The following is a 25591-nucleotide window of genomic DNA, read 5'->3' as shown; positions in this document are numbered from 1 at the left end:
GGATGGGCCGGTGGCATGAGGGCAGGACTCCACAGCCAGAGGGATGCCCTCCTTCCACCTATTGGGCTGCTTCTGCTCCTGTCCTGCCCCATTTGAAGCCCAGCCCCACCTTGGCCCCATTGTGCCAGCTCCCACAGGACCCTAAGCTTCCTGCTTCCCCTCTCTGACCCAGGCTGTGGCTTCAGCTCAGTTCCTACCACCCTTTGGGCCAACCCTCCGGCCCCTCTCCACCCTTTGTCCTTTGGTCCAAGCTCTAAATCTAGATTTGTGCCTACCCAAATCTCTATTTCACCCATTGACCAAATTCTCACCATGTTTCAAAGCATGCAGCTTTTACCCAACCAGTGAACAAGGTTCTATTCCCGTCCTCATGTTATAAAGGACAAAAGGGACTTCTAGCAGGGGAGGGAGTCTGAGGACTCAGTAAGGTGTCACGGCTGGCAGTGATTCCCTCGCCAGCTGCATCAGGGTTTGGTCATTTCCAGCACAGCAGCCCCTCTGCACAGTGCTGCTGCTGTGCAGCAGATTGGAAGGAGGGCAGGGGAGTGGGTTCCCAGCTCAACCCCTTCCTGGCTGTGTGACCTGAGACAAACAACTTCTCTCTCTGAGCCTCAGTTTCCCCAGCTCTAAAATGGGTTTGCTTCAATGGCTTGGCACAGAGCCTGGCACATCATGGGTACTTGGTAAGTGGCTGTGGAGAAGAAAGAAATGCCAATGCCAGTCTGTACCCCAGTCTCCAGCCAGCCCCGTCCGGTCACCTGTATGCACGCAGGACCCGCAGCTGCCCGCCAGCCTCCTGGCCACCTTTGACCATCCTCAGGAGTTTGATGCCCACGTGGGACACAGCTAGGAGCTGCACACCAGTGCCCACACTGCCCTGGGGCAGAGATGAAGAGCATGTGAGGGTCCTCTCGTCTCATCCCTGAATCCTCTGGACAGGTAGGGGGCAGGTGAGGGACTCGCACCGTGGCGGGGAAGAGGCGGGAGAAGTAGACCTCCCAGGTGTCTCGTGCAGCACTGACCACGGCCCGCTTCACGCTCTCTGTTACCAGAGGCCTCTGTGTGTCCAGCTGATTCTGGGCTACGGGAGGCCAGGTCTGCTCAGGACCCCCTCCCATTCCCCTGGCAGCCCCCATCTCGGGGATGTCAGGGAGGGAGGTGGCTGATACCCAGCAAGAAGGTATCTGACCAGTGTCTATACTGGGAAACTGAAACTCAGAAATGGACAAGATGGCCAGGACACACAGTGTGTCAGGCATTGCCATCCCCAAACATGCAGCCCAGCCATGCAAGAGGCCAGAGAAGCAGAGCAAGGAGGCGCCTGTCTGGGAGATGGTGGGTCTGGGCTTGTCAGCCTCCGTCTCCCTCTGGGACAGGGCTGGCCGTGCCTCTGACTGGTTGCCCCACCAATACCGTCCCCTCCCCTGAGATACCAAACAAAGCCTTCATCCTGAGCCTCTCATCCTCAGAGATGCGCAGGCAGGCCTCGGAGAGCGTGTCATGCAGGATCTGTGGGAACAGGCTGTGATGCAGGCAGCACATGGGACTCCCCCAGCTGGGACCCAGGTTGGACTATACTAGGGTGAGTGGCAATGTGGGGGGGTCCCATTTTGCAGCAGTGGGGTCATCTGTAAGCTGGTTCATCTGTGTAAATCAGATCCCACTGACAGGGCCCTCTCCTTTCTCCTCACCCCCACAATCCAAGCTGCCCTTCCTAGGCCACAGTTTCCTAATCTATTCAGGGGGTTACATTTGATCTCTGGGCCATGTCTAGCTCAGACAAACTATGACTCTGATTAGGTTGAACTGTGAGCTCACTGACCCTGCCCATGGAAGGGGGAGATTCAATAAAACAGCTGCCCATCCTCACCCTGGTCAAGGACCCCCAAATCCCAGCATGCAGAGGCAAGGTTTGTAGCTAGCTCATCTTTGCGTCCACACTGCCCTGCTGAGTTCACTGAGGCAGAAAGGGGAGAGAGGACTTTACCTGCCGGAACAGGAGGTCAAGCTGCACAGGATGGCTGTAGCTGTCCTTGGGGTAAAACACCTGCAGGGGCGGGGCTTCAGTGGGTACCTTCCGACTGCCCCCTCCCCATGCTTCACACCCGGCCCCGCCCCCTAGATGCAGCTCCACCCCGGCTCTAACTCCACCCCTGGCTTCAGCCCGGCTTTTTTCTGTCCTGGCCCCGCTCCCCAAGTCCTAGACACTCCTCTACCCCGCTTCAGCCCCTCCCCTGGCTCTGGCCTTGCTCGGCACCTCTTTGCGCAGAAAGATCCTCCAGGGGGCGTCCTGATAGCCATAGAAGCTGGGGTTGATGAGGCGGTGCAGCCGCGTCTGCATGGGTTCCTCAGGGGGCTCCAGCGACCGCGAGGGCAGAGCTGGAGAGCGCGGGGGTCAGGGAGACAGGAGAAGGCACCTCATTTTTTTATTTTATTTTAATTTTTTTGAGACGTAGTTTCGCTGTTGCCGCCCAGGCTGGAGTGCAGTGGGGCAATCTCGGCTCACTGCAAACTCTGCCTCCCGGGTTCAAGCGATTCTCCTGCCTCAGCCTTCTGGGTAGCTGGGATTACAGGCGCCCGCCACCATGCCCGGCTAATTTTTTGTATGTTTAGTAGAGATGGGGTTTCGCCATGTTGGGCCAGCTAGTCTCGAACTCCTGACCTCAGGTGATCCGCCCGCCTCGGCCTCCCAAAGTGCTGGGATTACAGGTGTGAGCCACTGTGCCCGGCCACAGGAACCTCTTAGGATGAAGTGGGAGAGGCAAGGCCGGTGGAGGAGGGGACTCAGGAGTGGTCCACAGAAACAGCTGCTCACAAGGGTCACACATGACCCAGCCTTTCATTCAACACATAAAAACATCTATTGGATTTGGTTTTCTCGTTTGTTTGTTTGTTTTGTTTTTAGATAGAGTCTTGCTCTGTCGCCCAGGTTGGAGTACAGTGGCTCCATCTCAGCTCACTGCAAGCTCCGCCTCCCAGGTTCAAGCGATCATCCTGCCTCAGCCTCCCGAGTAGCTGGGACTACAGGCGTGTGCCACCACGCCCAGCTAATTTTTGTGTTTTTAGTAGAGACGGGGTTTCACCATGTTGGCCAGGATGGTCTCGATCTCTTGACCTCGTGATCCACCTGCCTCATCCTCCCAAAGTGCTGGGATTACAGGCATGAGCCACTGTGCCCCACCAAAACAACTATTGTATGCAGGCCTGGGTTAAAGGCTGAGATGGCCCTGCAAATAAAGTAGACAAGACCCCTGCCCTGGAGTTTAGTGCCCATGGCAGGTGTGGGTGGCACAGATCATTCAGAAACAAAACTCTCACTGCCTGAGGCTGGGGTGGCAGTAAAGCAGGGTGGTTTAGGACAGACCCTGGCGAACTGGTCTGTGAGACCCTTCACTCCTAGCAGTCTAGGCAGACCTTGCTGAGGTGACAGAGGTGACATTTGAGCTGTGACATGAATGGTGAGAAGGAGCCAGGCATGCAAAGGTCTTGGGGAAGAGCATTCTAGGCACAGGAAACATGCAAGGCGGAAGTGGGCTTGGAGTGCTCCGAGAACAGAGAGGAACAGAATGTGGCAAGGGGAGGAAGAGAGATGAGGCTGGGGAGGTGGGCACATCATGCAGTGTCTCATAGGCTACAGTGAGGAGTCTGGAGCTTATTGTAGGAGCCATCAGGCGTTTTTGTCAGGCGCAGGATGGGAACTGCTTTATAGCTGTTAAGATCACTGTGGCTGCGAGAGACAGAGGGTGTAGAGGTTAGGGCTCCAACTGTGATGCCGGGAGGCCTGAGCTGATATCCCTGGTCTGACACTTTTGAGCTGTGTGACCTTGGGCAAGCCACTTAACCTGTCTGTGCCTCCATTTCCCCATCTGCAACATGTAGGAACAACAGTGCTACCTTGAAGGGTTCTGGTAGGATTACATAAGCTAGGATAGGACTGGCCTGAGATCTGTGCTACTTAAGTGTTGATATTATAATTACACCAATGTGCTCACAAGATGTACACAGGGGCTCAGGGACACAGACACACACACTCCACTGACACACTCACCTGTGCCCACAGACTTCCTCATATACTTGGACACCCTCCCCTCCTTCCCTCCTGGCCCTCTCACCTGAAGTGGGTGCCATGGATGGCCTTGGCACACTGGTCACCGGCTTCACCAGGGCCACGGCCTCTCTGGACACCTGTCCCACCCCAAAGAGACTGCTCAGGGGGCAACAGGCAGGCCCTGTGGAGGGGCAGTGGCAGGGCCACAGCTTATAGGGGTAGCTGGTTTCTGAGGATCCCTGAGGCCCCTCTTTGTCTTCTGTTCCACCTGGGACCAGTCCCACCCTCCCCCTCACCTGGGTGCCAGGTGCAGTTGCCAGGTGAGTCATCTGCCCCTTCAGGATCATCAGGGCCTCCTCGTGGGGGTCTGGCCGCTTCATAAATACCTTCCCGCCATCCTTCCTGTGGGCATTGGAGTGCTGTGGTGGGTTGACACTGAGTCTCCCTTTCCCGTCACATAGTTTTGACAGTAGGGAACTTCCTCCTCCTCCACCACCACTCCCCCATCATTATAAATGAGAATCCAGGGAGAAGCAGAGACTGGCCTGAAGTCCTACAGCACAACCTAGACAACAGCAGAGCCTCATCTGGACTCAACAGTATAAACAAACTTCCTCCCTAACAGGAGCTGGGCAGGGTGTTTCAACTCAGTAAGCTGGTGGGCCATGATGGACACTCAGGCACAGTGAGGGAGTTGGAGCGCCGGGGGCGGGGCCAGTGCTGACCTGAGGGCCTCGGGCCGGCCTCCCCGGAATGGCTGCTGGTATTGCCTGACAATATTCTTGATCTGCTGTGTGGGCTGTGGGAAGTGCTCAGAATTGAGCGTCGAGTACCGGACCAACTCTGGGGAGGGTGAAGCTGTGGGCAAGGGCGGGTGGTGGGAACCGGGTGAGGCCACAAGGGGCACAGCCACACCCCCAGGCCTGTCCTGGGAAGCCCTAGAGGCTGGGATAGGGCACTCACTGGTTTCTGGAGAAGCCTGATCCTGAGCTAGAACAGGGGCAGCCACAGGCTTAGTGGTGAGCCTTGGAGCCTTCAGAGGGGCTGGAGCCAAGGGCTTTGGAGTGACACGCAGAAGCACGGGTTTGGCAGGGGGACCGGTACCTACAGACTTCGGCTGTGCCTCTGGTGCTGGGGGTTTCTGTAGAGAACAGGACGTGAGGATGGGCTGCTTGGGATACCCCAGGTTGCTCTCTGGGACCCCAGATCTCTGTCAAAGATGGGTTGTGGAGCTCCTGGGCTCAGAGAGGCACAATAGTGCCCTGTAGCAGCACAGCACTCCTCTTTACAGCTTGTGTCTCCAGGCAACCCCTGCACCCCGGGCAGGCCAGACTCACCTCTGTGGGCAGGGATCTCAGGGCAGCACTCAGGGGCTGCTGCTGGAGCGCCATGGCCTGCAGGGTCATCTCCCGGGCCTGGGGAGAGGTGGCAGTGGTGACCAGGCAGGTCCATTCTCCACTCCCCAGCAGTCCCTCCCTCACTCACCAGCAGCACGGCCTGTTTGTGGATGAAGGCTTGCTGCAGAGCCAATGTGGAGGCGTCCAGGCCTGGAACTGAGGGGAGGGGGCAGAAGGCAGAGATGGCACCGGAGATACCCTCCTCCCTGTCCTCTCACCCCCCATCGTGCTGTGGCTGCCTCCATTCTAGCAAACAAAGGTGCCTGAGGACCGGCAAGTGGCTCTGGCCCTGCCCAACCCTGGAACCACCCGGGGAAGGCACTGACTTGGCTTTGGCTCTGGGGGTCTCCTGGGGGTGTCTTCAGTACCACTACTGCTGCCTCCACTGGGCTGGCCTCCCCCTTTCATTCGGTAGGCAACGGCTGTTGGCTTCTCCAGGTCCTGGGGGCAGTGGGTGGCTCAAGTGACCATCTCAATGTTGTACTCCCAAGGTTCCATGGCAACAGGCACCTGACACTGACCATTTCCCCACCCTCTGGTGTGGGGGGGCAGCCTCCTGCTGGCTCAGTGTCTGCTCTATGCTCAGCCTTTACCCTGATGGCATCCCAATCAGTCCTCCCCATAACCATGTGAGCTTCCAACCCATCCCCTCTTCCCCAGAGGAGTAAACTGAGGCTCAAGGAGGGGCTGTGCCCTGCTCAGGGCTGCATATTATGCTGGAGCAGTCAGGGTGGGGTGGGTTCTGGAATTTCCAGAGTGAGCAGGGATACCTGAGGGGTATCATGAGATCTGGGGCCAGAAGACCCAGGGACTAAGGTCATTCAACTCCATCCAGATACAGATATTTTAGTGGCCCCATGGGGCTGGCTCCCAACAAAAGTGCACTTCTTCCCTTATGTTTTTTTTTTTTTTTTTTTTCTTTTTTTGAGACACGGTCTTGCCATTGCCCAGGCTGGAGCACAGTGGTGCGATCACAGCTCACTGCAGCCTCGAGCTCCTGGGCTCAAATGATCCTCCCATCTGAGCCTTCTAAGTAGTTGGGACTACAGAGGCATGCCACCACACCTGGCTAGAGGTGCACTTCTAACTGTGGGTCCTTCCAGGATCAGCCAAGAGCATCTCTAGCTGTGAAAAGACCCTCATCCTTTGTCCAGCCTCCAGCAGATACCCAGATGGGACACACCACCCCATGACCCTGACTGTGAGAAGCTCTCAGGTCACCCTGTACAAGTGTGTGACTTCGGTGTACACGCTGTGCCTCCTGTCTGCAAATGACCCGCCCCACACCATCCCTACCGCATCCCCACAGGACAGCACGGGGTCGAAGAGGCTATCCAGGTAGCAGTCCAGCCCCTTGTGGGGCACAGCAGGCTCTCCAAGACTGTCTGACTCTGGAGGGGAAGGCACAAAAATATCAAGTTCTTTTTTCTTGATGATTTCCACCCCACACAGCCTCTAAGGCTCCCTTCCCACCAGAGACAGCAGCCATTGTTGGTTGACCTTGGTGGGTTGCTGTCCCTCTTTGGGCCTCAGTCTCCCTATTTGTACCATCCTCATTGTGGCTGCTGTACCCATCAGAGTCAGGTACTTTGTGCATGTGCTCCTGGGGCTGGGGTCTAGTGGGTGTGTCCTCATCCGAGTCCCAGCTGTTCCCAAACACCCTGTGGGGAAAAAGGAACGTGGAGCTGCTAACCTCGAGAGAGATCCCAGAATCCCCCAAATTTTCCTCTGCACTCCAGAACAGGGTGGCTTTCTCCCTTTAAAAGCAGGATCCTTTGGTGAACTCTACCTCCTTAAGAACCTGAAGTCTAAGTTCAGGGCTCAGCCTGTCCCAGCAGCTGGGAGGGGCAGGCCTTCTGCCTGGGAGCGGCCATCTGTGAGGGGGTACCCCGTAGCTACCTACACTTTGGGGCCTCCCCTGCTGGTTACAGGCCCCTCTGCACCCACAATGAAGTAGGACTTCTGTCGAGGGAAGTCCCTGAGCAGCTCCAGGTCCGACACCAGGTCCAACACATAGTCGTGGCCAGCCAGCTCTGCCCACTGGACACCATTCTTCATGGCCACGGTCCAGCCACGCCAGCCATCTGCCAGCCCCCTGGTGATGTCATGCACAGGAATAGAAATGAGGGACAGAGTCGTCAGGCACTACCTGGGGAGATCCTGGGTTATAAGCCAGACCCTAAACATGAACAGAGTGGACCCTATGGGACCCTCTGGGGGATCTGACCTCCCCCCACAACATTCCAGGTACATAAGAGTATGCTGGGAGGGCATCCTAGGAGCCAACCTGTGCCTCAGTATGTCTCCAGCCACCTCTTCCCCCGTACTCCAGGAGTGCACCGGGCAGGAGAACTGGTCACCTGGGGCGCAGCAGGTGCTGGGCTCAGGTTGGAGCATCTGAGTCCAGTTTGGCTGTGTCTCCCTGCTTGCTTCTTCCTCTCAGTCTTCCGGTATCTGTAGCCTCACTTCCCTGGCTCCCCTTTCCTGGGCCAGGTCCCGCCACCCCCACACAGACTTTCATGCAGAGCCACATCTGAGAAGGCCCCTCCCCAGCTCCAGAACATCCAGTGGCTTCTGCCATCCCCAGGGCTCATTGGGCCTTGCTGACTCCCACTGCCCTCACTGAGGTGGGAGAAGGCAGCTTACCATTGAAGCAGCCCACGTCCAGCGCCATGTTGGCCTTCTCATAGGTCGCTGTCCACTCGAGCTGGGTCGGGGGTAAGGTGCGGGCAGCCCCGGAGCCCTGCTGTTGGGCCCGGCCCATGGCCTGCATGAGGCGGTGCTGACACACAGCCTGGAAGCCATTCCGCCCATAATCAGACACAAACCTGATGGGTAGGAGTTGGAGCCGGGATCAAGAGGGATCTGAAGCTAGCTGGGGGCTGGGGGCTGCGGGGTGGGGTTAGGAAATTCTGAGGTTAGTCCGAGAAAGGCCCAGGCTATTCCAGAGCTCCAAGGTGAGGCTGCGAAGGCCCCAGGCTAGTTCAGAAGGGTCCCAGGTTAGAGTCCAGTGCTCTGGGACTGCATTTAAGGGGTCCCAGGCTAGCTTACAAAAGATCTCAGGGTAGTTTAGAGTCCCATGGCTAAACTGAAAGGGTCCCAGGCTAGTCCAGAAGTATCTCAGGCCAGCACAGAGGTCCAAGGATAGGCCAAAGAGGTTCCAGCTTGTTGGAACAAAATGTCATTGACAGGATGGGGTCTGCAGCTGGGTGTGGGCAACAACCAGAACTCTGTCTTCACTCTCTCACAGGGCAACCTTGGGTGGTTATCTGCCCTCTGAGCCTCTTCTCCAAGTTTTCATCTATAAAAGGGACGGCTGAGGGTTCAACTCAACCCAGGTCCAATGAGCCCAATCCCTACCAGTCAAACCTCATGCTTCCCTCACCCCAACATCTTACATCCCCTGCAGCTAAGCCTGGCCAGAGCAGCACTGGTGCAGGCCCACAGTAGCTAGAGAGGGAACCTAGCACCATGCCCTCAGGAAAGCCCCAGGCAGCCAGGCCAGCAATGGCCCCTACCCTGCTGTCAGCTGCCACGGAGTCACAAGACTGGCCAGGTGATGTCCACCTGCTGCATGCTGGTCTGAGCAAGAGTCTGTACACTCCGTAACTCATGGAGGTGGGTTCTGTTGCCATCCCCAAATTATAAGGAAGAAACAGGTTCAGAGGGGCAGTGACTTGTCTCAGGCCACACAGCAGGTAAGTATCAAAGCTGAGATTCACACTCAGGGCCTGCCTGTGTGATTTCCTTGCAAATCATCCTTCTCATCCAGCAGGGTGACATCATTGTGATGGTTATACCCACATAGCACCTACCATGTGCCCCTCTCTGTTCTAAGCACTTCACGTGTGTTTATTTTGTCCGGACAATAGCCTATGAAGTAGGTACTATCATTATGCCATTTTTTTTAAAACATCAGACAGGGTCTTGCTCTGTTGCCCAGGCTGAAGTGTAAGTGGCATGATCCTGGCTCACTGCATCCTCAACCTCCTGGGTTCAAGCAATGCTCCTGCCTCAACCTCCTGAGTACCTGGGACTACATGTGTGTGCCTCCACTATGCCTGGCTAATTTTTAAATTTTTTGCAGAGACAAGGTCTGGATACATTGTCCAGGCTGGCCTTGAACTCCTGGGCTCAAGCGATCGTCCCATCTTGGCCTCCCAAAGTGCTGGGATTACAGGCATGAGCCACTGTGCCTGGTCTTGTGCTGATGTTTTAGCAAGGTTTGAGGGTGACACATCTCATGCCTGAGCATACAAAGTCAATCATCACACTTATAGACTATAAAAGAATAACCGCCATTTGATATGTAAGGAAACTGAAGCCCAGAGAGGTTAAGTAACTTACCCAAGGTCACACAGCTCATATGGCTGAGCTGGGATTTGAACCCTGATTGTCTGAGTCCAGCATCCATGCTCCTGATCACCCCACTAAACTCTCATGCTGTGAGAGGTCAATGCTCTTTTCCAAATTCCCCACATGCTGGTCTTGTCCCACTCTGAGTTCTGGAAGTCCCTCATCCAGTCTGACCCAACTCCTAGCCCCTGCAGTGAAGGCCTGCCCTCCTTTCTTGCTCTGAGCCCAGCAGAAACGCAGAGCAGCCCCTGGCCAGCCTCCATGCCTGAGCTTCCCAGCACAGAGATATGACTCCTGGCCTGACCTTTAAGACCCCGACTTGGGCCCCACTGCTGGTGCCACCGTCCCTCATGTCCCAGCCCCTACCCAGTCCCACTCACTTGAGAAGGTACTTGTTGAAGCGCGGGGAAGGTGCAAAGCCACTGAGGCAGGTGGCCAGCAGCAGCCAGCCCCGCTCAGCATTGTGGGCATTGTGATTGTGCCACACCTGATTGGCCAGCTGTGCCAGGATCTCGTCCCGCAGCTCAGGCACCGCCAGTCCCTTCTGCACAATGTAGTTCCCGAAGATGTTCTCCCGGGCGCCATGCAGGTGGGGGTCACCCATGAAGCGCAGGATCTGGGCCACGAACAGAGTTTCCTGGGCATCTCAGAAAGTTGTTCCTTCCAGTCCCCACCCCACAACATGCAGCCCTCTCATGTCCCTCCCATGTGTGCCTCTGCCCGTATAAATGTCCCTCACATTACAATATAACTGCTATATATATGGAGTACTTTTTTGAGATGGGGTCTCTGTCACCCAGACTGGAGTGCAGTGGTGGGATCTCAGCTCACTACAGCCTCAACTTCCCTGGGCTCAAGTGATCCTCCCACCTCAACCCCTCAAGTAGCTGGGATTACAGGCGCATGCAGTCACACCCAGCTAATTTTTATATTTTTAGTAGAGACAGCGTTTCACCATGTTGCCCAGGCTGGTCTCAAACTCCTGGACCCAAGGGATCTGCCTGCCTTGGCCTCCCAAAGTGCTGGGATTACAAGTGTGCGCCACCGCGCCCAGCATACAACTGCCGTATTCTATGCTGAATGACCAGGCAGTTTACTTAAACTATGGGAAAATTAAAGATCCAAAGTATGTCATCTTTCCTGTTCATGAACCTTCTAGAACTCTCCATGCAGTCCCAGCCCCCTCCCTGCACCGCTGGCCTCCAGCCAGCCCCCACCTCCTGCTCTATCTGGGCCGCAGAGTATTCTTTTTAACATTCAGATATGACCACATCCCTCTCACGGAAGCACCTGCCTTGGCTCCCTAGGTCCCTTGGGATGAAATCTAAGCTCTGGGTCTGTAATCAAGGCCTCACTGGCCAGTCTCACCCTTGCCCTCCTGACTCCGTTCTGACCATACCAATTTCCTCTTCTCTGTGTACTTTCTCCACTCTCCCTGCTTGGCAAATTCCCCTCCAGCTCAAATGCCTTATCCTCCAGGAAGCCCTCTCTGGCCCTGCCCAGGGCTGAATTAGTGGCCCCATCAGACTCCCTAGCCTTGGTGCTTCCCTCTGTCCATACTGGTGGTCACTGGCTGGGTCGACTCTGCCTCCCCCTTCAGACTGAGAAGTTCTTAAGGAGAAGGCCTGGGTCTCTTCTTGGTGTCCCTGAGAGGCTCCAAGGCAGCCTTTTTTTTTTTTTGCCAGGAAGATGGCTGGGAGAAGAAAAGTCACCAGTCCTCAGAGAGGAAGCCAGATCTCCCCCTCTGACATAAAAGTCCCTCCTTTGAGGAAGAGGTGTGGGGCTCATGGATTGGGCTTGGGGAGGGCTGGGAAGACTGGGAGCCTCATGGCCCAGCTTCAGGGCCAGGGGCTATGAATTAGAAGGTGGGCTGGGGCAGACCCCATACCAGCTTGAAGATGCTCACGGCTTCTGCATGGTGCTCGGCGGGCAGCTGCGTGAGGGGTGTCCTCAGGGGCACTGTCAGCATCCCAAAGGCAGGTTCCTAGGGCACAGGGCAGGCACATGAGCAGACAGAGCCGGGACTGACAGGCACATCTGGACCCACTGCTCCATGCCACATGGGACTCCAAGGCCTATGAGGCAGGGGCTTCGGTCCTCAGTGTATGGATGGGGAAACTGAGGGCTGGTGAGGGGCCACCACAGTGGCCTTCAGCAAGTCGGTGGTAGGGACAGGATAAACCCTCATCTGGAGGGAGGAAATCAGAGCTGGGCTGACATGCTATGGCTCCACCAGTTGTTCAATTTCTGAAATATTTCCAGACTGGTTGGTGGTAAACAGCCCTGCCCCAGCCCTGAGCGCTCTCCACTGCTATCCAGACCCCAGGGATCTCCCAGATTCCCTATGATCCAGCAACTAAAACGTTCATACCCAACACCACAGGGCACAGCCAGGAGCTTGCCCCAGGGCAAGGACAATGTCCATTCGAATTGGTCAGCGCCAATCAGCCAGGACACCTTGGACCCCAGCTAGCCCTTACCTTGAAGTGGCACCGGACAAACTTGGCCATAGGATAGTTGTTGATGTCCAGGGGCAGTGTGACACGGGGCTCAGCCTGGAGCCGAGGAGTCCGCACAGGGGCCACCTGAGGCACCTGGGCCAGCCTGAGGCCTGTGGAGAGAGGAGGGAATGCGGTGCCTGCTCTGATCTGCCTGTGTCCTCCCCCCGCCTGGCGCTGACCCACCTGCCACTGCTTGCAAGAGCCCAGCCAGCTCAGCCGGTACCTCCAGGTGCCCCACAGCCACTACCTCCCGCTTGCTCAGCTCCTGGAGGGACAGTGCATGGGGCAGACAGGCCTGCCACATCCCCACCTGCCAGCCTCCCTCCTTGACCCTGCTGCCACCCAGACTCACACCCACCTCCTGCTCCCACAGCCACGTCCCCTCCACCTGGCACCTCCACTCTGCCCTCAGCTTCAGGAGAGCAGATGTCAAGGTGGGGAGTGGCAGGCAGAGGTGACGATGGGCACCCAGGCAGGCCAGGCCAGCTTACGCAAGGCGGCCACACTCAAGCAAGGGGGACAGCTTGCCTGTTGTGTGGAGGTGACTGCCCCCCTCCACACGTGGGGCAGGAGGCTGAGGTTGGCCAGAGAAACAGGGAGGGGAAAGGAGAGACAGCAAGAGAGAGACAGAAGCAAAAGGCGGAGGCAGGAAAATGCTGGGGAAAGAGACACACAAGGAGAATTTCTGGGAGGTGGCTGAGCACTGCATCATGGGAAGCCCTCCTCTGCAGCGCCACAAAACCTTCAGTAAAGGCTATCTACTGCTTCACTGCTTTGGGAACTGCATTTATCTTTCTGGTTGCTGGTTTACATGACAGTGGGTCAAGACATGAAGGTAAGAGCAAAACCATACCCAGTGATGTTCAGGTCGCCAGATTCTAATGGTCTTCAATTCCTGAAGACCCCACTGTGAACCCAGCACCAGCCCAAATCCTTCAATGCAACATCTCATTTAACCTTCTCCACAATCCCAAGGGGTAGATGGGAAAATTGAGGATAGACAATGGCCAAGGTTACAGAGCTAGTGGGTGGCAGAGGCAGAATTTGAACCCAAGACGGCCTGAGGCCAGTGGTCTCCTCTTGGGTGCTAAGCGCCTTTTCCCCTTCTCTGCTGTCCCCTTGGACCCAGATAAGGTAGAGCCTATACCTTGAGATAGCGTCGGCGGCTCATGTATGCGTGTACCAGGGACCGGAACTTCACCAGACTCCTCCTCATCTGCTGATAGCGTTGCCTGGGTTGGGGGAGTGGGGAGGTCAGGGATTGGGGCCACAGGGTGACAGGGTGACCTAGGGGCAGAGAGGCCCTTGCCAGCCTGGCCTGGGAGCCAGTGCCCACATCTCACTCTTGGGGTCCTTTGGCACAAAGGGAAACTGGACCTCAGAGAGGGGCAGTGACTTGGCCAAGGTCACACAGCAAATTAAGTAGCAAGGCCTGGATTAAACCTGCCTGAATAATTTATTTCCCACAGTTTATAATCTCAGGGTCCCTGAAATGCAGGGTAAGGTCCCTCTTGGCTGAATGGATTCCCACCCACCAGTTACAAGGACCTGGGGTTGGCTGGGAAGGACATTCAAAAGCAGAGATACAGAGAATCTGATCATCCTCCTACAGAGGCCTCCACCCTCAGCTTGCATACTTCCAGGGATAGGGAGCTCACCACCCAAGGTCAGGCGTGGCCTCTCCCGAGCCTGACCATAGGTCTCCTAGGAATCCTGCCTTTTTTGCGCCTCACCTGGCAAGGTAGCCACGAGCCCGGCTTTGCAGCAGGATGATCTTGTGGCGCAGAGAGCGGAATCGCCGCTTAATGAAGAAGCCACGGAGGCAGCGCTGCAGAGTGAGGGCTGCCAGATTCAGGACATGCTCTCGCATACTCTCCAGCAGCTGGTATAGGTGTTCCTTAAGGAACAGCTGAGGGCAGGAGGAAGGCACTGAGGCAGATAGGAGCCAGGAGGCTGGACTAAGGGCCCCTCCCTCTCTAGAAGTCCGTGGAGACAGAATAGGCAGGGCAGCCTCCTGGAGCGGGGCTGGAGGATGGGGTGGATTTGGAGAGGTTGAAGGATGTTGGTGAATCAGGTAATTAGCATTCCATGTCCCAAGCTCATCTGGGTTGCTCCTGGGACGGCAGTCTCTAGCTTGGACATTTCTGACTCAGTAGTTGCGAAGCCCCCGAACTTGGGGTCTCCAAGGGCTGACTGTGGGGCGGGACTCACCTTGCTGACCCCAACACGGTACATGTTTGGCATGACTTTGCACAGGCGACTCAGCACTGACACACACATGTCCCCATTAGCCGGCAGGTCATGCTTGAGGGCCACTAGACAGCAATACCTGGCAGGGGGCCCAAACTCAGTCTGGGGCTATGAGACCTCCCCGGGGTGCCTGCTAGACCATGGGGTTACCGCCCCCAGCCCCGTGTCTAAAAGGCCTGGTCCCAGTGGTGGCTCCACGAATAGTTTATTATAATCTGAAAAAAGGCACTCCATCCTCAAGACTCTTTACTTCTGGGTGTCAGACAATTGTTATAATAGATGATTTCAGTAGAACAGGACACTTGACTGCCACCTGCTGGAAACTTGTCATTGTAACTACTAAAACCATTCTAATCAACACGGAGGGTTGATTATACATATTATATGTTATACAACATATAACTACAAAAAAGGCAATACAATAAATGCATCTACCACATAACAGCTAGCATGTGGCAGCCTTGTGAAGTATACAACCTGAGCAACTGTGCATGGCAAGCCCTGTACTGCCTGGGTTGTATATTCCTGGGGCCATGGGGACTTGGGCAGGGATTTGTAGAGCTCAGGAACTACCCTAACCAAGATACCTGTCGATGAACCCCTGGAAAGGCAGGCGCACTGGAAATCCCTCCTTGCGGATCCTCACGGTCTCCAGCACCCCTGAATAGCGTAACTGTGCCATTACCACATCTGGCTCAAAGAGACTTGGCTCCTGTAGGGATGCCCAGTGAGGGAGTCTGCACACTGGCTCAGCCATGTGCAAAGGGCACCGTCATGGTGAATAGTCCCAATGCTAGGCTGGGCAGATGCAGGTCCAGAGAGGCCAAGCCACTTGCCCAAGGTCACACAGCATGGGCAGGAGGATTTGGCTCTCTCAGAGGCCTCAGCTCTCACTCACCTTCTTGTGGTTGGGCTTCAGGCAACGCATGAACAAGGGGTTACACCTGGTAGCAGCAGGAAGAGGACAGCGTGAGGCCTCAGAAAAAGAAGGTGCTCACCCTCTGAGGGTCATGAGGTGGGTTAAGGATGAGGCTGGGTGCTCCACCCACCTGCCCCCCACCCCACCTCTCCATCTTTTCCACCAGATCCAGGAGTGACTGCTGGAACTTGGCAGCCACAGTGTGTGCCTTGTAGAGCCGAGTGACGGAGCTGCTCTTGCCCAGGCGCTGAGGGGCAGCCTGTGGGGCATGGCTGGAGAAGAGGTGTGCCACCACCTGGGCAGGGGTCAGGGCAGGGAAAACAGACAGGCAGGGGCCGGGAGACCGAAATGAGGAGGAACAGAGAGCAAGAGTCAAATCTCTGGACCAGGGGGATGTGAAGACTAACTGGACCCCTGTTCTCTCTGCAAGGCCTCTGTCATCCTGCCTTACATGCTTCTCAAAACAGGTAGGGCTCAGCAGCTTCCAAGGGATCCATCCCGTGACTGGCTTTTTCCCCTTCAGTCTAAGGAACACACAGTCACTGACTGTGTGCCTGGCCCCAAGGTGGCCTATTAGACACATGGTTGTGAAGTCTGGCTATGACCTCATGAGGAGGGTGCCCAGTGGACAGGAGGAAGGGAAGGGCCAGATAGGGGGGGTGATGTTACCAGGCCTGTGCTCTGTCATAGGGCCATCTGCTGGCCGTAGTGTAGCTGGGATGCAGGGCCCTCCCTAAGCCTTCAAGGAACCCAAAGTTGGTACCCCAAGCTCTCCCATGGGGCCTTATGGGTGGGGTGGGGGAAATTGAGAACACCAGGAGGTGGGATTGGGGGAACAGGTCTGGCAAGAAACCAGGAAAGAATGGGCCAGGGAATGGGGTGGGGCCCGGAGTGGGGTAAGTACAGGGCAAGGTCACAGCTGGTGGGGTACAGGGTTAGATTTGGGAGTGGGGCCGGGGTCTAGCCACTGGGGCTGTCAGGAGCCAGATGGCAGGATCAGGATGAGGAGCCAAGCTAGGCGGGAACAGGCCAGGAACAGGGTGTCCAGGCCACCCTTGTCTTTGGCCAAAGCTAAGTGGAGCCAGGACGTGGCAACATGGTCTAAGGCCTGAAGGCGGGCTGGGGGTGGGGGTGGGGCCATGCATGGGGGCAGGGCCAGAGCGGTGGGAGGTGAGGCTCACCCTTGTCCGGCTCCGTACGAACAGGTCCAGCACGTCCTGGCGCACTTGGTCGTGGTTCTTGTCCAGGAACTTGTGCACCTGAGAAGGGGAACAATGGCCCAGGTAATCCTGGCCTGTCTCTCTGTCTATCCTAGGAGGGATTGGATCCTCCTCACTTCTATGGTCCCTACCTCTCCAGCTCCCACCATTCTGCCTATTCCTGGCTTCACATGACCAACCTGGGTCTTGGCCTCACCCTCAGTGAAGGACATTGTCCTGCACCCATTCTACAGATGAGAAAAGTAAGGCCTGGATGGGGATAGAGGCATGGAATCCTAGCCTGAGACACCCCCAGGGCAGGAATGTGCCTCAGATAATAGTGATGAGGGTGACCACAGTGAAGTCACTATTGATGAGCTACTCTTTATCAAACCCACCCTGTATTTCTCACACCCACCCCATGAGTTGGGCACTATTATTATCCCCATTTTCCAAGTGAGAGAACTGAGGCTCAGACTAGTTAAGCAATTTGCTCAAGGTCACAGAGCTTGGGCACAGCAGAGTCAGAATTGGACCTGGGTGTGAATGTCTGGGGCCAGTGTTGTGCTTCTGTGTCTCCAACAGCTAGCAGCACTGCAGCACCAGTGGCCAGGCCGACTGTCTCGGGGCTCACCTGGTAGGTGACCTTGCCTGCATAGTGCTTGATGGTGAACTCAGGCAGCGGCATCTTGGGTTTGGAATAGAGCGGGTTGGCGCCATGATGGTAGTGGCACTTCTGTAGGAAGGTGTGGTCTGTAGCCTGGGGACAATTTAGGGATCAGTGAGTGGGCAGGGGGCCTGGACACCCTGTTCTTGGCCTGGTAGCAACCTCACTATCCCCAACTGCTCCCAATTGAGCACCAGAGAGGAACAACTCACAGCTTCCCATGGCTGCCCATCTCCCTGGGTCAGAAGGCAAGTGCCTTAGCCAGGCACTGGAGGCCTAAGTGGCCCTTGAAGATAGGCATGGTTGGATGAGCTCCTAACTGCCTCCCCTCCAGGCCAACTGCCTTTGCACTCTATTGATCTCACTGCCATTCCACCCTTGTGTTTTGCAATCAGGATTTGAGGCCCAATCCCAAGGTTACCTACTCCAGGAAACCTTCTGTGACTTTCCAGGCTGGTGCAGCCTCTCTTCTGAACACACATAGCTGCCCATCTGGCCTCAATCACCCCAGGATATGAATAGTAGGTTGGGTGTCCCAACCCCCCACTGCCTTCCTCAGGCCAGAGCAGAGAGGAATGAAGGAGTCAGGGTGGGATGAGGACACGAGGCTGAGAGAGCTGTGACCTGACTAGGCTCACACAGTGCCTGCAGCTCACCTGGGGAAAGCAACACTGGTCATCGAGGATTCGCAGGATGCCATAAGGTTTCAGTGAGATGAGGTTGATGCAGGGCTGGTTGTCAGCAAAGTTGATCTCCTGCCAGTCGATCTGCTCATGGATATACTCCTCCTGCAGGCAGTGGGCAGCAGCAGCTCAACCTCCCATCCCTGTCCAGGGCCCACCCACCCTACCCACCCTCCCTCCCTCCCAGGCTGAATCTAAAGGATTCATACCTCCCAGAACAGGGAACTCACCCCCTAATAAGGCAGCGTGAACCAACTCAGCGTCCTGCTGCTCCCTCTGCCTGGGACAGCTCAGTAGAGGAGAAGGGCTCCCCAAGGGGACTCCTCTCTGAGCCCAGCACCTCAGCACCTTTCCCTCCAGAACAGAGACCTTCCCATGGGCTGGTCCCCAGCTTAGAATGCCTTTCCCTCTGCTGTCTACTGATATCAGAATTGCCCTTAAACAACCAGTATATCCTCATCTGTCTCCAAGGAGGTCCACTGGCCAGTCAAGACAGGGACAGGAGTATTAATGGGGCCCACACACCTGCTCCTCCTGGAAGACGATCTTGTTGAAAAGGTACTGAAGGTTCTCGTTTGCGTAGTTAATACACAGCTGCTCAAAGCTGTTGAAGCTCAGGTCCTGCCAGGTGGATGGGGAGGCTGGGACTGGTCCTTCCTTGGCCACCAGCCTGTTTGCCCTGCTTTCCCTGGTGGCGACTTCAAAGAGCTGGAGCTCAACCACAGACCCTCAGCTCAGAACCCTCCACGGCTCCTGCTGCACCCAGGACAGAACCTGACAGGCAGTGGCTGATGGCCAAGGCTCTGGGGCCTTCTGCCTGGGTTCAAATTCTGGCTCGGCTACTTTCTAGCTACATAACCTTGAATAACAGCCCCATGCCTCAGTTTTCCCATCTGTCAAATGAGGATACTGACAGTACCTGCCTCACAGGGTTACTGTAAGGATGAAGTGAATTAACAAAGTGCTTTGAACAGCACCTGGCACATAACAGGTGCCACGTGAGTGCCTGTGATGGCCGCATCGTGCTCTTGCCCCATCCCTCGCCACTTCCTTTGCTGTGCACTGGCATAGTAGTCACCCCTCCCCCACACACGAAGTCCAGTCCCAGACCCCATGCCCCACCACCACTCCCACCCTTTGCATATTCTGTTCCTTGCACCTATAGTGCCTTTGCTGGGTCTTAGGAGTGTCTCGTCCTTATCCAGGAAGCCTTCCCCATTCCTGCCCAGGTGAACTAAAGGTGCCCACTGGAGCATATAGGCTTGTCAGAGTCTGCCCCCACTCCCACCTAGCCTCACCCGGAAGCTCCCCAAGGGCAGGGCCCTGGCTGGTCCTTTCTGGGCAGCTGGTATTGCCCAGCACAGAGCCTGGCCCGGAGGCCTTGGGAGTACTTGTGGTGAGTAAAGAAAATGAAAGGAGACAAGGGAGATGGTGACAGGGAGGGGTTCATGAAGGGAGGAGGGCACCAGCTGCAGGCACAGAAAGGGATGGGAAGGGCAGCCCAAGATGCCTGAGGGAGGTGAGACCTTGCCTATGTCCCCTGCCCCTCAGCCTCCTACATGGCCCCACCTCGAAACCATAGATGTCCAGGATGGCAATGGACAGCGTGTCCTGCCTTGGGGACACCAGTGCGTTGACCCTGGTGATGAGCCAGCTGAACAGCAGTGCATACAAGACCTTGGCGATGGCATCCCTGAAGCAGAGGTGGTGCTAGTGTGAGCAGGACACTGTGTGGGGTGCTGGGCCTCGGGGCTCAGGCAGGGCAGGGTGCGGCCTCACCTGGCATCCACAGCGCTCTCCACAGTTAGGGGCGTGAAGATCTTCTCTCGCATTGTCTCCTAAGGAGGGGCACAGCCCTTGAGTGACAGCAGGCTGGCCACTGCCTCCAGAAAGCCCCCAGGGGACTAGAGGAGTGGGAGCATGGGGAAAGGAGGCTGGAGGGATACAGTGACTGTGCACACAGAGACTAGGCAGGACCACCCCCACCCCCACCCCAGCTCTGCCTGGTAATGCTGGTAGTGGTGGGGACTGCAGGTCTAATGGGGGAGACAGAGGCATCAGCAGATACAATGAGATCAACCCTGGGAAGGGGGAATGGGCCTAGGACTGTGAAAGACCAGATGAGGCACTGACCCGGCCAAAGATTAGGGAAGGCTTCTTAGAGGAGGGGATACCTAGATAGGCTCTTAAAGGATGGGTAGGTGTGAAAAGAGGAAGAGCATTCCAGGTAGAGGAAACAGCCTATGCAACAGTCTGAGATTGGAATCTGAAATGTCTTTGGGGTCTGAAATTACTCCCCTCCATGCCTGACCCAGGGACAGAGAGAGCAGGAGAGAGGGAAAGGCTGCCCACGAAGGATCAGCACAAGGCAGCTCTGTCCAGGCCTTGGTAGAAAGCTTTGTTTGAAGGCCAGAGGCCCACAGACTCACGGTCACTTTGAAGGTGATGGCCTTCTGCAGACCCTCAGGGGAGATCTGCAGCAGCTCTGCCACGGCCTGGATCTCCCGGGCACTCACCACTGAGGCCACCTCCTGTGCATCCATCTATGCAAAATACCAACAGGAATGTGCTTTGAACTAGATAAGCCGAATTTAAAGTTCATATGAAAAACAGGGCCGGGCACTATGGCTCATGCCAGTAATGCCAGCACTTTGGGAGGCCGAGGCGGGCGGATCACGAGGTCAGGAGATCGAGACCATCCTGGCTAACACAGTGAAACCCCGTCTCTACTAAAAAATACAAAAAAACTAGCCAGGCGACGTGGCGGGCGCCTGTAGTCCCAGCTACTCAGGAGGCTGAGGCAGGAGAATGGCGTAAACTCGGGAGGCGGAGCTTGCAGTGAGCTGAGATCCGGCCACTGCACTCCAGCCCGGGGGCCAGAGTGGGACTCCGTCCCCTAAAAAAAAAAAAAAAAAAAACAATACAAAACTAGCCGGGCATAGTGACACATGCCTGTAATCCCAGCTACTCGGGAGGCTGAGACAGGAGAATTGCTTGACCTGGGAGGTGGAGGTTGCAGTGAGCCGAAATCGCGCCATTGCACTCTAGCCTGGGCAACAAGAGCGAAACTCTGTCTCAAAAAAAAAAAAAAAAATAGCCACACACGGTGGTGGGTGCCTGTGATCCCAGCTACTCGGGAGACTGAGGCAGGAGAATCGTTTGAACCCAGGAGGCGGAGATTGCAGTGAGCTGAGGCCGTGCCATTGCACTCCAGCCTGGGCGACAAGAGTAAAACTCCGTCTCAAAAAAATTAAAAAGTAAAAAACAGAAACAGGCTGGGCACGGTGGCTCATGTCTGTAATCCCAGCACTTTGGGAGGCTGAGGTGGGAGGATAGAATGAAGCAGGAGGTTCAAGACCAGCCTGGCAACATAGTGAGACCCTGTCTAAAAAATGTGCTGGGCATGGTGGCCTAAACCTGTAGTCCCCGCTACTCAGGAGGCTGAAGCAGGAGGATCGCTTGGGCCTAGGAGGTTGAGGCTGCAGTGAGCTATGACAGTGCCACTGTACTCCAGCCTGGGCCATAGAGTGAGACCCTGTCTCAAAAAATAAAAAGAGGCCGGGCGCGGTGGCTCAAGCCTGTAATCCCAGCACTTTGGGAGGCCGAGACGGGCGGATCACGAGGTCAGGAGATGGAGACCATCCTGGCTAACATGGTGAAACCCCGTCTCTACTAAAAAATACAAAAACTAGCCGGGCGCGGTGGCGGGTGCCTATAGTCCCAGCTACTTGGGAGGCTGAGGCAGGAGAATGGCATGAACCTGGGAGGCGGAGCTTGCAGTGAGCTGAGATCCGGCCACTGCACTCCAGCCTGGGCGGCAGAGCAAGACTCCGTCTTAAAAAAAAAAGAAAAAAAAAAAGCCGATTAAAAGAAAAAAAACAGTGTAGTCATAGACACAGTACATAAATAAACAAAGCACAATAGAAAGTCTGGAATTAGACATAAATGTATGTATAAACTTAGCACATGATAAAGATGTATTTTTCTTTCTTTTTTTTTTTTTTTTGAGACGGAGTCTTGCTCTGCCGCCCAGGCTGGAGTGCAGTGGCCGGATCTCAGCTCACTGCAAGCTCCGCCTCCTGGGTTCACGCCATTCTCCTGTCTCAGCCTCCCGAGTAGCTGGGACTACAGGCGCCCGCCTCGTCGCCCGGCTAGTTTTTTGTATTTTCTATTAGAGACGGGGTTTCACCGTATTAGCCAGGATGGTCTCGATCTCCTGACCTCGTGATCCGCCCGTCTCGGCCTCCCAAAGTGCTGGGATTACAGGCTTGAGCCACCGCGCCCGGCCTTTCTTTCTTTTTTATATATAATTTTTTTTCTGTAGAGATGGGGCCTTGCTACGTTGCCTAGGCTGGTCTCAAGCTCCTGACCCCCTGGGCTCAAGCAATCCACCTGCCTTGGCCTCCCAAAATGTTGGGATTACAGACACGAGCCACCATACTCAGCTAATGAAGATGTATTTTTCCAATCAAGAGATTAGGACAATTGAGTAAACATCTGGCAAAAAAAGTTGGATTCCTACATCACACCTTACTAGGGTAAATTTGGATGGATCAAAGATTTAAATGTTTTTTAAAACTCACAAAATCCATAAAAGGTCTTAGAAAAAGTTATGGAAGAAGGCTGTTATAATTTTAGGAAGTTTCTCTAAAAATGAAAAGAAGTTTAAAATTTCAAATGTAAAATTTAAATATACTGGAAAAGATTGATAAATGAACTACCTAAAAATAATTTTAAAACAATTTGCATAAAAAACCCAACAGGCCGGGCTGGGTGACTCACGGCTGTAATCCCAGCACTTTGGGAGGCCGAGGTGGGCGGATCACAAGGTCAAGAGATCAAGACCATCCTGGCCAACATGATGAAACCCCATCTTTACTAAAAATACAAAAATTAGCTGGGTGTGGTAGCACACACCTGTAGTCCCAGCTACTTAGGAGGTTGAGGTAGGAGAATCGCTTGAACTGGGAGGCAGAGGTTGCAGTGAGCCGAGATCGCACCACTGCACTCCAGCCTGGCGACAGAGTGAGAATCCATCTCAAAGAAAAAATAAATACATAAAAATAAATAAAATAAAATAAAATGAACACCAAAGGGCTGGGCGCGGTGGATCACGCCTATAATCCCAGCATTTTGGGAGGCCGAGGTGAGTGGATCGTTTCAGGTCAGGAGTTCAAGACCAGCCTGGCCAACATGGTGAAGCCCCGTCTCTACTAAAAATACAAAAATTAGTGGGGTGGTAGTGACACGTGCCTATAATCCCAGCTAGTCGGCAGGCTGAGGCAGGAGAATCACTTGAGCCTGGGAGGCGGAGGTTGCAGTGAGCCAAGACTGCGCCATTGCACTCCAGCCTGGGCGACAGAGTGAGACTCCTCCCCACCAAAAAAAAAAAAAAAAAAAAAAAAAACCACCAAAAAACACTGTAAGCAAAGTTAAAACATAAATGACAAACTGGAAGATATATGTGCAATTCATGTCAGAGACAAAAGGCTGATTTCCTTAATACATATAAGGAGGAAAAAGATGAACAACCCCAAAGGAAAAGGAAAAAAAACAGGAACAAGTGATGTGTGAATAGTGTAATCTGAAAGGGAAACAGAGAAGGCCTTGGAAAAGACGGCCAAGTCCAGAGGGTGAGGGCCCCATGGCAGGCTCTGGCGTCCCCTCACCTCATACTTCTCAAAGTAGACGTTGCCCAGGTGCAGGATGGAGGCCAGGATACGGAAGATGCTGTCCTGGTCCTCGCTGCTGAAGCCCAGCACCTCCATGGCAGCCAGGAGTCGGCGAAAGTCATCTGCATCGCTCTTTCCTGCTATCTCACAGTTCCCACCCTGCGTGAGGGCAGAGGCTGAGGATCAGGGAGCTTGGGTGGGGCTGGGGAGCCCTCCAAGTCCTGCTCTGCCCTGACCAGCAGTGTGGCCTGAGCTGGTCACTCAAGCTCTCTTTCCACTCTCATGGGCACGAAGGCTCTGAGCAGGGCAGAGGACAGGGTTCATAGATTCTAAGTGCAATGTGTGGCAGGGGTTGTCACCTGTTGACCTTTGTAGCTGCCCAGTGATAATAATGAAAAGAGTAGTCAGTGTTTACTGAGCATGTACTGCATGCCAGGCCCTGTGTTAAGCTCTTTACATGCATTTCCTCATCTAAGCCTCACTACATCCCTGCAAAGTGGTACTATGTTGTCCCCATTTTACAGGTGAGGAAACTGAGTCACAGAGAGGGGAAGTGTAGTAACTCTAAACTGGTAGGTTCTGTTCCGGGTTCCAGATGAATGAAGTCAGGTAGGCCTTTTCTGCTTCCATTTTGGACCCAGAAGACTCCTGGTCCCCCTCACTGCGACGAGATGTCTTAAATCCAAACTCACTCTCCCCAAATCTCCATCACCTTCACACTCCATCACTCACAACTCACCTCCCTTAGCCCACCCAGGGGTGTTAGGGCGGGAGGACCAGGGCTAGGGGCCTTCAGATGCCTGCTGGCACTCACCTGGTTCAGATAGTAGTAGGTCTCAGCCTCTTGCAGGCTAAAGGCCTGCCGGAGCTGGGCAGGCAACCCAGCCAGCAACTCGTAGAAGATGTGGTAATTCCTCTCGTTTTTGGCCTGTAGAGTGGGTAGGTGGGCACAGAGAAGGGAACCACCTACCTAGGTGACCCCCAGGCACACATACAGGCCCAAGCCTGCCCACAAATGCACATGCACACAGCGGGCTGCAAATGAGAACAGACGCCTCTGTGATGGTTGGGGCTCCCAGCCTGGAGCCAGCTGCGGGTGAGGGCAGAAGCAGAGGTGCCCTGGTATGACTGAAGGTTGAGAGCGTTCTGGTGAGATTTTATTTGGTTAGGAGAAATAAGAGAAAAGGGACTCTTCTTCTCTTATGTGTACCGGCCACACACACCTACATACATATGTGTCCATAGACCACATGTGCACACACAGAGCTTCTTGATGGCTGAGCACTTCCTGTGCACCAAGCCCTGTCCTAGGCCCCTGGGACACAGCGGGGAACAAGGCAGAGAGAAACCTCTGTCCTGATGGAGCCCACCCGCTAGCTAGGGAGATAGACATCAGCAAATCACTGGTTAAAGCATAAAATATGGCCAGGCACGGTGGCTCACGCCTGAATCCCAGCACTTGGGGAGGCTGAGACGGGCGGATCATGAGGTCAGGAGATCGAGACCATCCTGGCTAACATTGTGAAACCCCGTCTCTACTAAAAATACAAAAAAAAAAATTAGCTGGGCGTGGTGGTGGGGGCCTGTAGTTCCAGCTACTCAGGAGGCTGAGGCAGGAGAATGGCGTGAACCCGGGAGGCGGAGCTTGCAGTGAGCCGAGATGGCGCCATTGCACTCCAGCCTGGGTGACAGAGCAAGACTCCGTCTCAAAAAAAAACATAAAATATGGCCGGGTGCGGTGTAATCCCAGCGGTGGCTCACGCCTGTAATCCCAGCACTTTGGGAGGCCAAGGTGGGTGGATCACGAGGTCAGGAGATCGAGATCATCCTGGCTAGCATGGTGAAACCCCATGTCTACTAAAAATACAAAAAATTAGGCCGGGCGCGGTGGCTCAAGCC

At 55.1% G+C, this 25591-nt stretch overlaps 1 protein-coding gene and 1 non-coding gene across 3 annotated transcripts in view; both read right to left on the bottom strand.

Moving 5' to 3' along the window:
- Window positions 1–25591, bottom strand: part of MYO15A (myosin XVA) — a 74049-nt gene that overhangs the window by 24854 nt on the left and 23604 nt on the right. For both annotated transcript variants that reach the window (XM_023191736.1, XM_023191737.1), the window contains 37 exons: window positions 24507–24620; window positions 23690–23851; window positions 20450–20563; window positions 19800–19858; window positions 19590–19713; window positions 18546–18641; window positions 17994–18125; window positions 17305–17430; window positions 16653–16730; window positions 15618–15766; window positions 15451–15496; window positions 15140–15264; window positions 14514–14631; window positions 14036–14211; window positions 13450–13534; window positions 12661–12714; window positions 12486–12567; window positions 12282–12412; window positions 11690–11785; window positions 10182–10417; window positions 8092–8273; window positions 7733–7805; window positions 7349–7540; window positions 6946–7106; window positions 6742–6836; window positions 5772–5886; window positions 5534–5601; window positions 5386–5463; window positions 5012–5189; window positions 4774–4906; window positions 4345–4450; window positions 4113–4185; window positions 2258–2379; window positions 1988–2047; window positions 1434–1509; window positions 966–1081; window positions 759–877 (listed from right to left, as the gene is read on the bottom strand). In XM_023191736.1, coding sequence (XP_023047504.1) covers window positions 759–877; window positions 966–1081; window positions 1434–1509; window positions 1988–2047; window positions 2258–2379; window positions 4113–4185; window positions 4345–4450; window positions 4774–4906; window positions 5012–5189; window positions 5386–5463; window positions 5534–5601; window positions 5772–5886; window positions 6742–6836; window positions 6946–7106; window positions 7349–7540; window positions 7733–7805; window positions 8092–8273; window positions 10182–10417; window positions 11690–11785; window positions 12282–12412; window positions 12486–12567; window positions 12661–12714; window positions 13450–13534; window positions 14036–14211; window positions 14514–14631; window positions 15140–15264; window positions 15451–15496; window positions 15618–15766; window positions 16653–16730; window positions 17305–17430; window positions 17994–18125; window positions 18546–18641; window positions 19590–19713; window positions 19800–19858; window positions 20450–20563; window positions 23690–23851; window positions 24507–24620 — 4250 coding nt within the window. The remainder of the gene's footprint in view (window positions 1–758; window positions 878–965; window positions 1082–1433; window positions 1510–1987; window positions 2048–2257; window positions 2380–4112; window positions 4186–4344; window positions 4451–4773; window positions 4907–5011; window positions 5190–5385; window positions 5464–5533; window positions 5602–5771; window positions 5887–6741; window positions 6837–6945; window positions 7107–7348; window positions 7541–7732; window positions 7806–8091; window positions 8274–10181; window positions 10418–11689; window positions 11786–12281; window positions 12413–12485; window positions 12568–12660; window positions 12715–13449; window positions 13535–14035; window positions 14212–14513; window positions 14632–15139; window positions 15265–15450; window positions 15497–15617; window positions 15767–16652; window positions 16731–17304; window positions 17431–17993; window positions 18126–18545; window positions 18642–19589; window positions 19714–19799; window positions 19859–20449; window positions 20564–23689; window positions 23852–24506; window positions 24621–25591) is intronic.
- Window positions 9635–9738, bottom strand: LOC111526188. Its single transcript, XR_002726284.1, has one exon. It is a non-coding gene; the product is annotated as a small nucleolar RNA U13 (small nucleolar RNA).

This window comes from Piliocolobus tephrosceles, chromosome 16, assembly GCF_002776525.5.
Source record: "Piliocolobus tephrosceles isolate RC106 chromosome 16, ASM277652v3, whole genome shotgun sequence".
NCBI lineage: Eukaryota > Metazoa > Chordata > Mammalia > Primates > Cercopithecidae > Piliocolobus > Piliocolobus tephrosceles.
Note: the sequence above shows the minus strand (reverse complement) of the source record. Positions and strands in the feature narration are given on the sequence as shown.